The sequence below is a fragment of the Dipodomys ordii genome, unplaced genomic scaffold (assembly GCF_000151885.1).
Source record: "Dipodomys ordii isolate 6190 unplaced genomic scaffold, Dord_2.0 Scaffold3, whole genome shotgun sequence".
Lineage (NCBI taxonomy): Eukaryota > Metazoa > Chordata > Mammalia > Rodentia > Heteromyidae > Dipodomys > Dipodomys ordii.
The window spans coordinates 22,283,826-22,303,339 of NW_012267219.1; the positions used below are offsets into that span (position 1 = coordinate 22,283,826).

At 31.9% G+C, this 19,514-nt stretch overlaps 1 protein-coding gene across 2 annotated transcripts in view; it reads right to left on the reverse strand.

Moving 5' to 3' along the window:
- Positions 1-665: 665 nt before the first annotated feature.
- Mgat4c (MGAT4 family, member C) overlaps positions 666-19,514 on the reverse strand; it is a 195,771-nt gene continuing 176,922 nt past the window's right edge. For both annotated transcript variants that reach the window (XM_013017927.1, XM_013017919.1), the window contains exons 3-6: positions 16,273-16,344; positions 11,564-11,716; positions 5,707-5,854; positions 666-1,828 (exon numbers count right to left, since the gene is read on the reverse strand). In XM_013017927.1, coding sequence (XP_012873381.1) covers positions 690-1,828; positions 5,707-5,854; positions 11,564-11,710 — 1,434 coding nt within the window. In that variant the 5' untranslated portion in view covers positions 11,711-11,716; positions 16,273-16,344 and the 3' untranslated portion in view covers positions 666-689. The remainder of the gene's footprint in view (positions 1,829-5,706; positions 5,855-11,563; positions 11,717-16,272; positions 16,345-19,514) is intronic.

Below are 19,514 nucleotides of genomic sequence, written 5' to 3' on the forward strand. Positions count from 1 at the left end.
TACCTTTTTTTTTCTGCAAAAGGGAAACTAGAAAAAGACTTCTTCCCACAGAAAATTTATTAACAGTGTTCAATTAAAGGTTTTTAAACAATGAACAACATTTCCTTTCTTATAAATAGTCAGGGGAAAGATATTTTTAAATCTTTCTTTTTCTTTTTTCATAGCCATAATAACACAAGAAAATCTTTTGTAAAGACACCACATCTGTGATGTGCTATTCATTGTAGATGTACAGAGGTCAATGAAAATTAATTTTACAAAAAACCCCAATAAATTAGAATTCTAGCCAACTTCCTATTCACATGTACTTAGTAAAAACCTATCCAATTATAAAACGAATTGCCATTTCTTGACAATAGTTGGAAACTATTTTTAAAGGATCAGCATCAAACAGTTTCTACCACCCTTTGGACAATCAGTTGAAACTAGGAAACAAAGAACATTTAAAAATATAAATGGAATTAACATTAACCATGTTATGATATTCAACTGTAAAAGTGATAATAAATATTGTTGTATTAGAGTAGAATTGTATTGACAATTATAAATCAAAATTTCCAAGACTATTAACTTGTAATACATGTCATCCATTACTTTCCCTCAAAAATACAAATATAACAAACAAAAAGGAAGGGAGCAAAAGAAGAAACAGGAAGACCGACCTCAACAGCACATAGTGATTTAATTGGCTAGGAAGTCCAAATGCTAATACTTCTAATAATTAGCCATTCCTTTTGTGTTTTGGTAACAAATATCCTCATACAATGTACATCAAATGGGACTTTTTGATTTACATCTGACATTTCAAAGTTTCCATTTTTGAACTCCCCTAGTGTTATGTAAGAATTGCATTGTCTTTGGTGTTGGACACCCATTTTTCGCCCAACATCTAGTGTTCCATGATGCAAAATGTCATTTTGTCGATCCTCACTTCCAGTAGTCACTTTAATTTTTTTGATTACAATGGGATGTTGAAATACAATGATGAATGTGTCTCTCCTTGAAGGCGGCTTGCCCCAGAAGTACTCATCAACAGTGCTATAGGCCTTGCTTGCGTCATAATTCTCAAACACATTCATATTGGTGTAGAGACTTGCAGGGGGATTGTCAGGGATGTCGAAGGATTCCTCTTCGAAGTCATCATCTTTCAACTTATTCTCAGTTCCTTTGTAGGATGAATAATAACCCATGTGCTGAAAGAGAGATGGCTTAAATCGGATCACATTTTTCTGAGTAAGTAGTCCCCGGAAATGAGTCAATAGCCAGTCACAAGGCATTTCTTGATAAAACATTAATAAAAAATGTGCCAGGCGTGGGAGATCATGAGAATGATAGAGTTTCCCAATGTAGCCAAGCTTAGAAAATTCAAGGGTTACCCAGTAAGTTCCTTCCAAAGATGCAATGACTTTCTTGATAGTAGTTAAGAAATTTTTGGCACATCGAACATCGTCTTCAAGCATCACGTAATAGTCTGACGTATTGGCACAAAAGTTAAGCAAAAAAGCATAATCTACATTTTGCTTGGAACGGAACCTGACTCTATCTTCTGGATCATTGTAGTTTCTTTTAAGACCATCCAGAACAGGGTAATATTCCTCAGGAGCATGTATAACCATTAATCTTCCTGCAATAATATGATGAGCAAATTTCTGTGTAATATCATGGACCATAAGATCACGCCAAGATGAATTAAAGTCTGCTAGAAGAACCACTACTGATATTTCCTTCAATTCTTCATAGCTGGACTGCTCAAAAATGGATTTGATTGTGTCAAGTAAATAACTTCCTTTTTTTCGTTTCACTGATGAAAGTCCAATTGTTAGATACCCTAAGCAAAATAATTCAAAAGGAAAACAAATCATACGGGAAATAATTTTGAATAAGTTAGAAATACAAAGGGCTTAACATTATTGATAATTCCTACATAAAACGTATAGTGTCTAATGCACAAGTATACATGGCATATTTCTGTCAATATTTGTTTATGAAAACAACAAATATGGGTTAAGGTTGCTGTTTTTACTCATACTGATAAGTGAAGTGGTATGAATGTTTAAGAAAGCATACATATTTAGGTAACAGACATGTTTAGGTAACACATATGATGAAATAACACACATGTTTATGTAACACTGTTCAGGTAACATGAAATATTTTATTATTTATTTTATTTTATTTTATTTTACTATCAGTTGTGAGGACTGAACTCTGGGCCTGGGTGCTGTCCCTCAGTAATTCAGCTCAAGGCTAGCACTCTACCACTTGAGCTATAGTTTCATTTCTGGCTCTTTCTGCTTATGTGGTGCTGAGGAATCGAACCCAGGGCCTCATGCATGCAAAGCAAGCACTCTACCACTGAGCCACCTTCCCAGTCCACATAAAATATTTTAAATAGCAAAAATAGAAGGGAATTCACATGGCTGAAAATTTAATTTCAAATAATGAAAAGGGAAACTAACTTATTTTAGAAATCTCTAAGTTTTCCATATATAATATTTCATTTGTCTTTGATTAATATAATGAACTTGCAGCAGGGAATTCATAGCTAGAGTTCACAATTATATTACAAACTTTACCTTGTCTATTAATGAGGAAATAATACAATAAGATATTAATTACAATCTTATTACTGCTTAATTATGTATTTCATTATTTAAAAACATAATAATGATTTATTTGTTTTAAAGGACATTTCATAAGTAGGTTTGGCTAGTGGAAGTTTTATGCAGACATTTAAAAATCGGAAAGTAGAAACTATATGCTTTTAATGAATAAAATGACCGAATAAGGACAGTTGATTTGAGAAGTCTCTAACATTTTGTATATTTTAATATTTCTAAAGATCTTATTCTTATATGATTCAAAGCTCTACAAAATTCTTGAATCAACCTTAGTAAAATGAGTAAATGTTTATATGCAAAAAGATCATTAATTTAACATAGACAACTGCAAGTTATAGTGATTTCTATAGTACTGAGAAAGCTCTTCAAAGTACCACTTTTCTTACACATTGTTCAAATAGCTTAGCTTACCACTCTGACTTCTACTGAACAGTAATATGTGATATAGTAGCATGGTTAAATTGTAAACCACTAAGTTTTACTACTGTTCAATAATAGGATGCACTCACAAAAGGCAGTCTACATAAGAATAAGTTTATAAAACTTATTTGTCAGAGCATTTTGAATGCACCTAACAGTCTTTGAGATAAGACACCAATTGCAGATAAGGAAAGGAAGGCCTGATGTGATGAGCTGGGCTTCCATAAGTATAATGGGACCCAAGAAAGAAGTTGTGATGCTACTATCCTTTGTGTAGTATTGCAGTTATAGAGCAAAGAAGGTGCATTTCTGCCCACACATATTAGTAAGTGTATCATGAAAAGGGGAATGAAAAATATTTCAATAAGGGAAGACTAATAACAATAGCAATTTGAAGTAGAAAAGTAAAAGTAAAAGGAACCCAAATTAACATTACTGTACTCAACCTGAGAATTATGACCTCTTCTGTATAAACACTTTTTACAAAATGAAGTTTTTATGTAGTACGTATAACCTACTTAAAAGTTCTATTTCAAAGTTCTATCTAAATGGTATCATTGCTATTTTATTAATTATGATAAGATTCATATTTATCACATGGAGATATTAAAAATTTGTGTTGTCTATTACAACTTATGTTTTAAAATTAAAATGGAAAATGTGTTTACTTTCTTAGTGTTCTGTGAATTATTTGTACTTTTTATAAGTTAGGGAGTTAGGAAATCTGAAATATATTAGGCTATGCCTTCGCTCAATTTTCTTTTTTCCAAACTAATGCCTGTTTCATGTACACCTGAACGAATTTCAGAATCTTCATGACCACTTGAAAGATTTCCATCCTTTATTAGGATGTACTCTAAGAATGTTACCTTATTAGGAAGCAAGGTATATACTGATATAATTAGTTTAAAATAGTCTTAAAATATATTATTCCACTGAATTTTTAGATAGCCTTTAGCACTATTGCCATTTTCACAATGTTAATCCTCCTAATCCATGAGCCTGGGAAGTTTTTCTACTTCCTTAGTTCTGCTTTAATTTCCTTTTTCAGGTTTTTGAAGTTTTCATCATAGAGTTCCTTCACTTCTTCAGTTAATTTCTAGTTTTTTTGTGTGGGGCTATTACAAAAGGGGTTGCTTTCCTGATTTCAGCTGTGCTCTTCTCATGATTGGCATACAGGAAAGCTATTGTTTTTTTAGGGTTAATTTTATATCTTGCTACTTTGCCAAAGTTTCAAATCAGCTCGAGTTTTGGTACCCTGCTACATTTGTCTCATTTGGGGAGGGGAAGGGGAATAACAAAACGCTGAAACAAGGACATAGGCTGACCCATTGCAATGAGGATACTCACAACACAGAATATTGGAAATGAACATTACAACTTCGGGGTGCAGGGAGGAGTAGGGGAAGTGGGGGAGGCAAGGAACAGTGGAAGAACAAGGAGGGGGTAACAATGCTCAACAGGAAAAGTACTCATTGCTTTACTCATGTAACTGTCACCCCTCTGTATCTTTACAATAAAATACAATTTTAAAAAATAAACAAAAATTGAAAGAAAAAAATATATTACTCCAAGATTTCAATGTGGGCTTTCAATCTGATAATCAGTGTCATTACAAGAATGGGAGAGGACAAAGGAAGAAAACAAAACCATGGGTGATGGAGATATGGACTTAATGTACACTACCATGAACCAAAGAATGTCAAGGGTCAACCGGAGATGGAATGATGGAAAAGTCAAGGAAGTTTTGAGAAAAATGTAAAACCACTCTTTCTCTCTCTGTCTCTGCCTCTGTCTCCCTAGATGTCCCCCTCCCCATACACTTGAAAAAAATCACATATTCTTCAGACTAGGGAAACAGAAGGCATGATATCATAGTCACTTAGGTCACTTTCTGTCACACCGTGGAGACAGCATGGAAAAACCTATCTTCTCTTATTGCAGTTCTTACTTGAATTGTGTTGTTCTTGTCAACTGAGACAATCGCAACAGCCGGCTTGCTATACATTCCTTCTATTTTCTTTCCTATCTTTTAAGCCCAGGTCTCTTGACATCATCTGAGAGAAGACAAATTTTAGGTGGCTGTGATTTTTTTCCCTCCCACCTCTAGGTGATTGTCCATATAGTGGCTCAATGTTCAATCTAATATTCTCGGTTTTCTATCTTGAGTGCTTCAAATGGCCTGTTAGGTTAGAAGATTCTAGCTTAGAATATTGAAAGGAAATGTGAACCTGACAGTACTTTGATCTTAACTCTGGATTCCAAAACTATATTTTTAAACCATCTGGTTTATAGGAGTTATAAAAGTCCTATAAAATAATACTCTAAATATCAGTACTTCAAAACTGTCAGCAGGTCATAAAACCAAACCTTCAGTTCAAAAATATAGGAATTGTCATTCTGAAAAGTTATAAATTTTAATTTAAAGTAATTTTTATGGTTCCTTATCTCCTATTCACTTCAAAAAATTGTTAAGATGTTACTAAAATTTGGCATTATTTTTCTGTTAGAATATTTGCAACTGATGAAGCCATATTGAAGTCCTTCTTGAAGTATATATTATGGTAGTAAATTTCATAAAATTTTTATTGCTATTGAAATGGAGCTATTGTTTTCAAACAAAATATTTTATGCAATATCCATTTAAAAGTATAAGGATACTTACGCTTTCTTTGTAAAGGTGTGGCAGCTAGGTAGCGGTAGGTGACATTTATGGTTCCTGAGAAATTAGATAAAACCTTGAATGTGTGAACATAGCGTTCTGAATTCAGCTGATGTGTGGATGTTTCCCTTATTAGTTGCTTGTCGCCTTCCTAAGTGCCAAGAAATAGACAGATAAAATAAATAAAACTATTTTCTCTCATATGTGAAAGCTAGAACTAAAACTAAAACTAATTTGTAACTGTACAACTAAATACATATGGAGTTGGATAAAATGTATGTAAATGTACTAACCAAAAGATGGCATTTGCAGGGGAGAATTCTTTCTTTTTTATTTTTATTTTGCACTGCAGAATTCAAGTGTGAGTGTGTGTGTGTGTGTGTGTAGCCTAGGACATTACACTTGTTAGGCAAATGCTTTGTTGTGCTATACAAATTCATAGTCTAACAAAATGAATGCCAGGAAACTGGCAATTGAAAAGTGGGGGAGGTGTCAAAAGGAAGGATTTAGACCAATAAAGACAGAAAAGGAAGGAGTCAGAAGGCAACCATAATATTCTATGAAATTAAGAAAATTGAGGAAAGGAGATGGATTGGGAGGGATGTGGAGAATGATGTGACATTGATAAGAATGCATTGTACTTATAAATAAATTTGTTCAATGATAATTTCTTTGTACAATTACTTGTAGTAAAAATATAATTCATAAATATGTAGATGGTCATGAATTAAAGATAGTTTGCTCCTTACATTAAGAAAATATGAGTCTTAGTTTTAGTGTGGATAATTATAGAAATCTCAGTTATTTGCACCATGAGGTAAAAACCATCACTATTCACTTGTATTCCTGTAGTAGTATGTGTTATCCTCTCCTGTATTCCATTCTTGTTTTTGTTCTGTTCTGTTCTGTTTTATTTTTGATCATGGGGCTTGAACTCAAGGCCTGGTCACTTTCCCTCAGCTCTTTTGCTCAAGGCTAGCACTCTACCATTTTGAAGCAAAGTGCCACTTCTGGTATTATGGTGGTTAAATAGAGATGAGTCTCATGGATTTTTCTGCCTAGGCAGGCTTTGAGCCACAGTCCTCAGATCTTAGCCTCCTGAATAGCTACAATTACAGGTGTGAGCCACCAGCACCCAGCTAGTCTATTGTTTTCACTAAATCAACTTATATTTATTTATTTATTATTGTAAAAGTGATATACAGAAAATTTTAAGTATAACCTTATTGAATCAAAATCTATTCTTGTCTTTTACATGTGTGTATATATATCCATTTTCTATTTAAGAATATTTTTGTGCTTTATATTATTTTCAATATTACTATACTATTTATTATATCATTTATTAGTTTGGATAATGAAAGATTATTTTTCAAGATTTATACCATATTTGTCATTTGTAAAATGACACAAAGTCAGGTAATCAGCACACATGAATAACAGCATTCTCTTTGGTCTACATAAAAATTCTTGCTGCTTTCATGTTAAAATTCAAATGTTTATATTAATGAAACATTTAAAACTTTATGTTAAAATTCAAATGTCTATTGTATTGAAGCATTTAAAATTAAAAGCAATTAAAAGCATTAAAATCTATTTTAGCATTTCCTATAATTCTAGTTTCTACCAAATTTGCCACTTTCAAAAAAGTTAGAGGCTTTCAATTCTAATCTATTTACTCTCCCACAAACACTGTCAAATAATAGACCAACCATATTCCCATGATGGTAAATTGGAATAGTCAGAATCGTGTGAAATTTAGAAAAAGTTTTATTAAGGACTTTATGTAATCACATAATTGAAAGCTCCAGTCTTGTGGCATTTTTAAATGTCCAACAACCTCCAGTAGGATACATTTGTTCCACATCAAGAGATGTTGCCTTAGTTATTCTTATAATATATTTACTTTTGTAACATATTTGCTCAAGTGTGTTTGTGTGTCTGTAGTATTCTGTTGAAGGTAAAATATGGACCCACTTTATTTAAGAGAATTTTTATTCATTAGATAGTTGACATTTTATGTGAAAAAACAAAAGAAAGGAAAACACTAGGTATCAATAACTTACATTTTTCTCCTTTGTTTGATATTGATATAATGGTAAATTTTTATTATCCAGTCACTAGTTGATTAACTATAGTTACATGTACTTAAGAAAATGATGCCTAGTTTGTCTTATTTATATGGTTATTAATATATATTTGAGACAAACTAATGAGGATGAGAAAAATTTGTAATGTTTTCTACTTTCTGCATGTAGTTATGGGGATCCATTTCTATTACAAAGTATAGAAGATAAAACCAGATGTATGCAAACCATTAACACAACAGAATGAACGAATATATTATATATTTAATCTTAGTATTATTTATCTGTTGTCACTTAAACTTTTGATGAACCACTGTTCTAAAAGACTGGGTAAGACTCAAACATAAACATCAACATAAATTGACTGGTACATTCCATTACATAGTCTGATTTGGATATGAAAATGATTATTAAATTAATATTTATATCAGTGTCCAAACTGAAATTATCTTAGAAAAGAAATAGAAACTATGACTAGAAATGTAAAAGATTTTTAATTACTAACCTTATTGAATCAAAATCTATTCTGATTGTCTTTTACATATATACCCACTTTTATTTAAGAATAATTTTGTTTTATACTATTTACTATCATTTATTAATTTGGGTAATGAAATATTTTTTTCAAGATTTATACCATGTTTGTCATTTGTAAAAGCTATAGACTTTCAAAATACCTGACAATTAAAATCCAGATCTGAAATGTATTATACATATATCAATGCAATATTCACTGTTTATTACTTGCATTTTTTACAAATATTTTCATTTATTTCTGTCAATAGACTTATAAGAACGATTAAATTTGTAAAAAAAAACAATTAGGATTTCCCAAAAGTAACTAGGCATGCAATTAAGCATCAACTGCTTTAACAGTAATGTAATGGTATAAAGGCTAGAAGAAGTTTTATAAAAATCATAATAGTCACAATACTGGATTCATTTTCACATACTGTTTTTATGTGAAGATATATTCTGAAGAAGTTACAAGATATTGAATGTCTGTCTCAGAATTCTATTTTGAACATGAAAAATTGAGGCCTTTTCTGTGAGAAGATCACAGAATGACATACCTGCATGAAATGGGATTAATTAAATTCCCAAGAACAAGCTTCTTTTCACTTTCTATGTACACAGGTAACTCAGCTATCATCTGAATCAGCTGGGTTGGCTGCTTCCAGAAGCATCTATGTGAACAGCCATGATCTCCTTAAATACCTTCTTTCTTTATCTACTATAATATAGTGCATTTCTCAGTAATAAGACAAGGCTTTATGACAATCACTTTTCAGGATCAAAATATAATTCAATGGACTAGGGACAGGTCCTCTCTCTCTCTCTCTCTCTCTCTCTCTCTCTCTCTCTGTATATAAATGCTGTTCTGAAGATACTCATATATGAAAAGCTGAATTGGTTGGGCATGCAAAGTTTATTCTTTTAGTATGTCTTGTAATAGTATTTGTCTCTTCCACTAATCTTGACTTCTCCTCTGATTGAAAGTTAAATATCTCTAACACATGACATATACTAAACTATTCATATGTCTATAACTCGCGGCCTCAATTTTCTAGCACAATTAATAGACCAGAATATGCAAAGGTACTCCAGGGACATCAATACTTCTGTCCATCTGATTTCTCTGAAGTGTAGTTATTATTACTCAGTAATATCAGGGCGACAGAAAAATAAACCCTAGTAAACCTTATGTTTAAAACTTTTATTCACTGTAAATTATGGAAGTAAGACAAAAACATAAATGAGAGCCACAACTGTTAAAAAGTAACTTCATTATATTACAGTATGAATTTGTCAGAGAGTATATAATTTAGGAAAATATTTTAATGAAATTTAATTTTAACAATGAACAGAATGTTTCAAATCTTTATATGTAGTGAGTCGTGATAAAACTCAACTTACAGTGAACTTTAGATTGAATTTTCTAGAAAATTGATCTTTAATAGAAATTATTTTCTTTATGTCTTTTTTACATTAGCTAGCATACACAAATACATAAGACTGGAAATAGTCACAAAATGGAGTGTTTGGTTTTCTTATTGATATGTACTAAATTTTCTTACTGATTTCACATTGAATTTAAAGGAGTTCATTCACGAAAGCTCATGTTTTATTACAGTAGTTTCTGATAAAATTTCACTTGAAATTTTACTTGAAATCATGGAATAAAATAAGTATTCAACATATAGCACTTGCTTGATTTACACAACTTGGTTTAGAAAAAGATAAAAAGAATAAATGTTTATTAAACAACTGAATCACTATAAAATCTTGAATATATAATCTAAATTCCATTAAGAAAAAAAATAACTTGATCACATTAGCCCTGTTCTATAATGCTGTTTCATAAACCTAAAGGCTAGGTTAGAAAATATTCTAAAATACATATCCATAGTTCCTCCACTTAGTGATTTGCTTAAATCAAATTCTGTTACCCCATGGTAATTTTAGCTATGGTGGATTGATTATACATGGTAGAATGGAAGTGATCTAAAATTAAGTGTTTGGGTTAGAGGTAAAAATTTTGTGCCATATTAATATCTAGGGTTCTGAATAATTTCATCATCAAAAAATGGAGCTTTTGAAAGCACGATGCTTTATGAAGGACTTAGAAGGGGAATCTCTACAAGCTAAAATTATATAAATAACGTTTTCCCACAGTCATTGGGCTTGAATTCAGGGCCTGGATGCTGTCCCTGTGTTTTTGTGTTCAAAGCTAGCACTCTACCATTTGAGCCATAGCTCCATTTCCAGCTCTTCGTTGGTTTATTGAAGATAAGAGTCTCATGGACTTTCCTGATTGGCTGGCTTTGAACTGTGGTCCTCAAATCACCAGTGCCTGGCTTTCTATGACTTTTAAGTTATAGCATGCTTAATAAAATAAACATTCTATTAGGAAATAATCTTCCAGATTAGTGTTGAGTTTTTGAAATAACAATAGCATAATAATCATAATAGCATACAGATTAGGAAGATATCTATGCTCAATTTACATTTAAAAAAATAAAACATAATATCATATAAACACCAGACATATAATTATATAATGTTTATAACAGTAAAAACAAAAATAACAGCAAGGAATGTTTGATTTCTCTGAATTAGCCAGGAAAGTCCTTTTGTGGATTTCTACATTTCATATAAGATATAAATTCATATAACAGTATGTGCTAATTTTTCTTATTTATGTTTAACTATAGGACAGTTTGCATGCAAAATCTACCTTTTGAAATATTTTCAATTATAACACACATATATTCAAATTCAGAATCACAAAGAAGAATCAATCACACATTTAAAAATATTGCTTACATGAAATAGCAAAATTTTGAAAATTTCAACAACATAGGAAAGCAGAGAAATAGGAGTAACATTTCTTTAGCAAATTCAAACTAATTCAGCATAAAACAGCTAATCCTTGTAATTACATGTATATATTTGAGACACTATGTACAGAAACTCTCAGAAGATAAAATCTGTATCATGTTGATAATCCATGTAAACACAATAAATAAAGATAAAACCAGATGGTATATTAAATACCTATATCTCAACATTTGAGAGACAATAGCAGGACAATTAAGAATTTAAAGTCAGCTTAAGATAGAGTGATTCAATCTCAAAACAACAATATACAAAAAAATACATGAACAATTTTCTCAAACAAAGGCTACTATAGAAGCTTGTAATTAAAGTTAAGATCATAAAAGTAGGTGGACTTTGGCCTTATTTTGAATAAAAAAAATCTCAAAACTTACCAGAACATAACTATCTTCAATGTACAAGTTCATAAATAAGAGGAAAATGACGAGAACTCCCAAGAATGAAACTGTAGAACGTTTTCGCAAGCATCTCATTTTATCCAATATTTGAAAAGTATGTTTTATTTGATGAAATTTAAACATTCTCCCCTGTAGAAAAGAGGCACTCATTAATTTTGGATTTGACATCGGTTTATCATGTGTATATGTGTAATAAATGTAACATATTGCAATATAATATGTAATATAACCTTTCAAATATTTTAGCTAAAATTGGTTCAAGTTTAGTTTATAAGGATACAAATATCATTGACTGTATTGTGAAATGTATTGCATGGGCCTACTAAGAATAATTTGACACAGCTGATACTTATAGAAAAATCAAAATGAAAAGCATATCAAATTAAAATCCAGGGAATAAAATACAAAGTAGAAAGTATCATCAGCAGAGTACAGAACATAGGGGATAGAATTTCAGGACTTAGAGATAGATTAGACCTAGTAGAAAGAGTAGAAAAAGAAGAGATTGAAGAAACATAAAAAAGGAATTTACATTCCATTAAAAGACCGAATTTGTAAACTATGGGTGCCTGGAAGGGGAAACAATATTTACTAAAAGCACAGGAAACTTATTCAACTAAGCAAAGGGCACCTTTATTCCTGAAAAAAGCCTATTTGAGTACGAGAGTCATTTAGAACACACACAACATACTGTACTAGAACATCTCCATGACATACTAAAATTAGAACAGTGAGCATCCTAACCAAGTAAAAACTATTGAAGGCTATAAAAAAATTATGAATGAAGCATATCAGAATAACAATAGATTGCCAAAGAATAATTTCTAAAATGGTTCTTACTTTAGAATTCTCCTATTCCAATATTATTTCTAATATTTTTTTATTTTTCAAGTGTTCATAAATTCTTCTATTAATGCATCATGCTACTTGCAAACATCACTAGGAATCTGTCTGAAGTTTTAAGATTCATACATTTTTCATTTCCTGAAGTCCTTCCTACACATAGTTGTTTTATTCTGAAGATGGACCCAGGTAAAGGAGTCTAAATTCAAACTACTTAGTACCCCTAAGTAAAACCTATCATGTTTTGTAGAAAAATATGGTTTATTAACAGAACAAAACCTTTCAAAAAGAAGAAAAATCAAGAAATGATAGAATTAAAAGTGATTTATATTACCACCCCTATTATTTTGACCCATAGGTTGAAAATGGAGGAAAACAGAAATGATGTGATAAATGAATGCCAAAAAATGAAAATAGAACTTTGGAGATGAAAACTATATACCATCCGAAATTCAAATTCACTTGCTGGTAATATTTACACATATTACCAGCAACGACAGGAGATCTGACAATAGATCTACTGAAAGAATAGAAAGAAAGAAATGCAGTCATTTTATCCCACTACTCCCTAAATCATGACCCAAAATTAAGTGATTTAATAAATATTTAAGGCACTGAGTGTCAAAGTAGCATCTTAAGCAACAATAGATAACAATGTAGTTGTCAACAGGAAGTTCATTATAGATATAAAGATTGATGGATTAATAATAGAAGATAAAGGAAAGATAAACCATAAAAACATTAATCAAAAGTAGCTTGGAGTATACATTAATGACATCTAAATTAATAATTGATCAATTTGTCAAAGGGAGCATAGCTATCCTAAATATAATGAATACAAATATAAATATATAAATATAAAATATAAATGAAGCAAAAATTGATAAAAATAAAAAGTTCAAAATTATGCTTAAAGATTTTAATATTCATCCATCATTAATGTGACAAGACAAGTAAACAGAACATCAGTAAATATAAAAGATATTTACAAGTCTATCATAGAAATTAATCTTGTTTGTGTTTAAGCAATGACCCATCCAACAGTGCAGCTCTTTTAGGTACATACAGAACATTTACCAATACAGAATAGTTTGGGTCATAAGTCTCCTGAATTTAAAAATACTAAAATTATAAGTATATAACATAATAATAACAAAAGTGCATTAGAAAGGTCCTAAAAGCTCTCAACCAGTTGGAAATTAAACACACTACTGATATACCCTGAGTTCCAGTATGGATCAAATGTACTAGGGAAATAGTTCAAACTGAATGAAGTTGAAACCTACAATACACACACTTTAAGTTTGATGCAAGCAGTGCATACTTAAGTAGAAGAAAACTTCAATGTTAGATGTTTATGTTTGAAATAAGAAATGCCTATCATAAATTATATGGGTTTTAACATCAAGAAGTTAGCAAAATAAGAACCTAATATGATGATATTTAGTCTAGTTCCAATAATCAGGAGTCAAAAGCAAGAAAACTGAGTTTGAGGTCAGTCTGTGCTATATAGATCAAGATCAGAATGAGCTAAATGGAAAGAATCTATTTCAAAATATCATGGGCCAAGGACAAAGGCCAATGGTAGTGCCTTTGCTTAGTATTCATGAGAATCTGGGTTTAATTCCAGACACTGCCAAAGATAACAGAATAAAAATGAAAGAATAAGTGAAATATTGAAGACTAAAAGAACAGAAAAACTCAATGCAATGCTAGTTCTTAGAAGATCTCAGTAAAATTATGTCTCTAGAAGATCTCAGTAAAATTATGTCTCTAGTCAGATTAATGGAAATCAACAACAATAAAAGACATAGTTACTAAAGTCAAGAATAAAATTTTATCTGGGTGCTGGTGGCTGATGCCTGTAATTCTAGCTACTCAGAGGCTGAGGTTTGAAAATTGAGGTTCAAAATTAGCATGGACAGGAAAGTCTGTGAGACATTTTACCTCCAATTAACCATCAAAAAGCGGAAAGTATGGTAGTTTAGAGGAAAAATTCTGAAAGACAGAGTGCAGATCTTGATTTCTAGTTCTAGTAATGGCATACACACACACACACACACACACACACACACACACAAATGCCTCATCAGTTACTCTGCAGCCATTGTCACTGGATCCAAGCCATAGGCTTACTGTAAATTCTGGCTCAATATTCCATGTGTAATTCAAAAAGGCTCTCCCTTACCATTAATTTAAACTACTTTTTTATTGTGAAAATACCATACAAAGGGGTTTCAATTACATGAGCAAGGTAATAAGTACATTTCTTAACAAGCATTGTTGCCTCCTTCTTTTGTTTCCCATCCCTTACCATCCTTTCCCATCTGCCCCGCCCCTCCGGCCTCCCCAAGCACCAAAGCAAATTTTGTTTTTCAAAATAATGTCTTGAACATCTCATTGTTGCAGTGGGTCCACCTGTATCCCTATTTAAACAATTTCTTTTTTCCAGTAGATGAATGGATCAAGAAAATATCATATACATACACAATGGAATTCTATGCCTCCATCAGAAAGAATGACATTGCCCCATTTGTTAGGAAATGGAAAGTCTTGGATAAGAATATATTAAATGAAGTAAGCAAAGCCCAAAGAAACATAGGTCCCATGGGGCTGGGAAGGTGGCTCAGTGGTAGAGCGCTTGCCTTGCATGCATGAGGCCCTGGGTTCGATTCCTCAGCACCACACAAGCAAAGAAAAAAGCCAGAAGTGGTGCTGTGGCTCAAGTGGTAGAGCGCTAGCCTTGAGCTGAAGAGCTGAGGGACAGCGCCCAGGCCCAGAGTTCAGGCCCCATGACCAACCTCCCCCCAAAAAAAACATAGGTCCCATGGTTTCCCTTATTTGCAATAACTAGTATATGTCTGAGACAAACAGAATCCCCAAGATAAGGACTCAAATGGTTTTCCTTTCTTGCTATTGTTTCTAATATATTTAAACTACTTTTTATATTTGTATTATCAAGATATAACAATAATACTCAAGGAATTTGGGGCTTATAATTTTGTTGAAGGGACAATAAGCTTCTTATTTGTTTCGTAATTGCCATAAATTTTAATTTCCAGATTAAGTATGCAAAACTCATTTTCATATGATCTATTTACTTTAATCCTCTTTATATAAACACCTGAAGACTGAGTGCTAACAATAATCAAATAATCTTTTTTTCTTTTACATGAACATCCTAAGAGATGAATGAATTCTGCTTTATATCCTTTAAAGAAGTTGAGTTCTTGTCACATAATGTGAAATGAATCCTTCATGTTCAATGATGCTGTGAGTAAAAATTTAACATTTCTTACTTTTTTTATCATATATTATTCACCCAGCTATTAATCTGTGCTACTTTTACATTATGACATTACATTGTAGCTGTCCCCTAGAGTGCTGTTATTTTGTTCTTCACTGACAAAATTCTCATCCTCAACCAAAATTTGGTCAGGCTCCACCAAGCTCTAATCTTGATCTAGACTTCATCTACCTAGTTTCAAGTGTGTTTATTCATATTCCAGCTACCCCTTTCTTCATATCTCTTTATGTTTTCCAGTACCTAATTAACCTACTGCTCCAAGTATTTTATCAATTTCCATAGTCTTCCATACAGTCACATCCGGATCCTGAGCTATACATTTGATTTCTTTTGCTGTGTTCAGAGTTGAGCTCAAATTCTCTCTTCACTGTGAAATGCCCTCTTCATAAATAATTGAAACCAGTCATAATGCAACTCATGATAAGTAGCCCAAATGAGTTTTTCTCTAACAGCTTTATTGTCATGATTTGGATACAATCAGATTTGCCATTGGATCTCTACCAGACACTCAAACACAAGCCTTTAAATACTTTACCTTCACTCCTGTTTGATTGATGATGAATACATTGATGATTTCAACTTCTGAGTTAGGGCTGAAGATGACAGTCTGTTGAGGCATATAAGGGAGAGATTTTGATTGTTAAGATTTTAAGTACACAGTCTATAAACTGTAATATAGCCCATCTGAATAGAAACTGAATTTGAAGTCTTAAGTCTCTATTTGTAAGAAGATGAGTTAGTCCTAAAAAGTTTGAAAAGTATCTTCTGTGCTAGAGGTCTGTTTTTCTGGCTCTTTCTGTCCCCAGTGTGAATTTACTGCTGCATTCCCAGGGATAGAAAACTCCTGGGTCTAGGTCCTTTATGGACTTCTCTCTTTTCTCTATTTGATCCTTTCTCCTACATGATTTTTCAGCCAACTGAAAAATCTTTTTTTTCCTAAAACTTTTTTCTAAAACTTCTTTCCACCAACTCTACATCTTTCTTCTTGTCAAATTATCCTTATTTGCAGATGATTTGATTCTATACTTAACAGACTCTAGAAACTCTATGAAAAAGCATCTAGATCAGATTAAACTTCTTAGGAAACTTAGCAGCATATAAAATAATACTTTCTGCCCCCAAATGCAGTATATAAAATAATACTCCCTGCCCCCAAATTCTTATATACTAATTCTAGGAAAGACATCAGGAAAGCTATTCCATTTGCAATAGCCTCAAAAACAACAAAACAGGGCTGGGAATGTGGCTTAGTGGTAGAATTCATGCATGAAGCCCTAGGTTCTATGCCTCAGTACCACATACACAGAAAAAGCTGGAAGTGGTCCTGTAACTCAAGTAGTAAAGTCTTGAGCAAAGGAAGCTCAGGGACAGTGTCCAGTCCCTGAGTTTAAGCCCCAGGACTGGCCAAAAACAACAACAACAACAACAATAAAACATATTTATGTATTAATGTAAATAATGAAGTGAAAGAACCTTTTAATAAAACCTCTAACACCTTAAAGAAAGTAATTGAAGAAGGCACCAGAAGATGGAAATTTTTCTTATGCTCATGGATTGGCAGAATCAATATCATGAAAATAGCCATACTGCCAGAAGCAATCTACAAATTCCCAATGTCAATAAACTGGAAATCATTTTTCAGATTGCTACAGTTACTGCCCATCCTTATTTCACTATATAAAGAATTCTTGAGCTAGCTAGTCTAAAAGTCATCCTAACTTGTCTCTTTATGCAATAAAAAATTTTGGATTTATGACTATTAATACTTGTTTTCTATTTTCACAAAAACTTACCCTTATTCTGACTATAGACATCAAGAAGCAAATACCTCCAATCTAACAAAATTTCTCAACGGATTAGTCAACAGGGTTTTTTTATTAAAAAAATCATCAAGAAATGTGAATATGTTGTTCAAAAGAAAAAATATTGTTTCTTCTTCTATATTTGAGAGACTAACAAAGAATCTTTCTGTGTTGGACAATTTTATAGGTCAAGTTCTGTTTTCCTGAGGAACACCTAAGTAAATAGTAAAGTTGTATTTTGATATATCTGTGTGTCTGGTGAAGATTAGTATCCAAGTTGTTAGCTGGAGAATGGTTGGATGGTGAATGAACACCATTCAGTTATTACAGGTGCAGATAGAACAAAAAAGCCAGAAAATGTTAATTCACAGTCTCTTGCTCTTGTAGCTCTCATCTTTTCTTAACTTTTACCATCAAAGCTCCAGACTTTCTGGTCTATGGCCTCTGAAACTTGGACCAGTTTCTCTTGTGGTTCAGACGATCTCTGATTTCAGGCGGTTTCCACATCCTGAGGTTCTAACTTATAGTCAGAAGCATCCTGTTACAAGATTGTTTGCCAAACTTTATTTTCTTAAAAATAAATTGTTTCACTGTTGCATTGCTTCTTGCATTACTGTTGGGACATCACATTCTACTTGATCTTGTCTTTTATGATTTAGAAAACATATATGGGTACATTGCATGGTTTAGAGGAATGTAAAATATATCTCTCTTGGATATTTCTTGACGTTTTCTGATGTTTTTCAAGTGTGCAGAAATTATTGGGTAAAGTTTAGCAGATTACACATTATTAGTTATACTTAATTGTAGACAAAATTTTTAAACAGATTAATGGAACATGATGTAAGAATACTGTGCATTCCAGACAGTGCAGAACTATAGCTATCTAAAAAATTGGAGATTCAATTAGAGACAGAAAAAATTTATACTACACTATTTAGATAATAGGCATAAATCAAAATGTATTATTTAAGACAGGTGACAGAAGCAAAAGAGATAAAATGATATTAGTAGCATAATTTAAAAAGTATTAGTAAAAGACAATCACTGAAACAAAGGAACAAAACATTCTAACCTAAGAGAAATATACCTGCAAAATTAATACATAAGAAAATATGTAAATACACCTTAGTTAAAAATAAATATTCTAACTAAGAGATGTGAGACAAACTCATCAGCAATATCAACAAATTTTTACAAATATATGATTTGGTGAACACACACACACACACACACATACACACACACCAACATACAAACCCTAACTCCTGGAGGCATAAATGAATCATATCTAAACCAAACTAAATCACAAAGGCTAGTGATAATAGAATAAACAAAGCGTGTTCATCACAGGAAATGAAAAATCATGATTTCAATACTGATTTAAAATACATATATGTATATGTATATAGAATACATTTGTGTATATAAATATATGTATATAATATGAATAAAATTCATATGTGTGTATGTATATGTATATTGCAAACTAAAATTCTCTGGCCCGAATACAAGTAAAATTGGTAGGCTTGGCTCGCTAAGACTTAATTATTATTATCTATGAATATATGGCCAAACATATTCATATATGAAATAGCTCCTAGAATTTTACATGTCTAAATGCAATTTGTAAATTTTAATGAGTGGGTAATACATATATTTGCTATTATACACATATAACTCATTGTATTTACTTACTTTGAAGCAAGAACTTTAGTGAGAGGATACTTTCATCTCTCACTTTTTTGATACTGGTCCTACCTGAATTCTGTTAAGTTTGTAAAGTACCACAAAAGAAAAATAGAAGGCTTTCTAATAAATGCCTTTCTTGGAAGTGGTGCTGTGGCTCAAGCAGTAGAGTGCTCTCCTTGAGCTAAAGAGCTGAGGGATAGTGCCCAAGCCCAGAGTTCAAGCCCCACGACCAATAAAAACAAATAAAACAAAACAAATTCCTTTCTCTGCTCCTCTTGTAAAT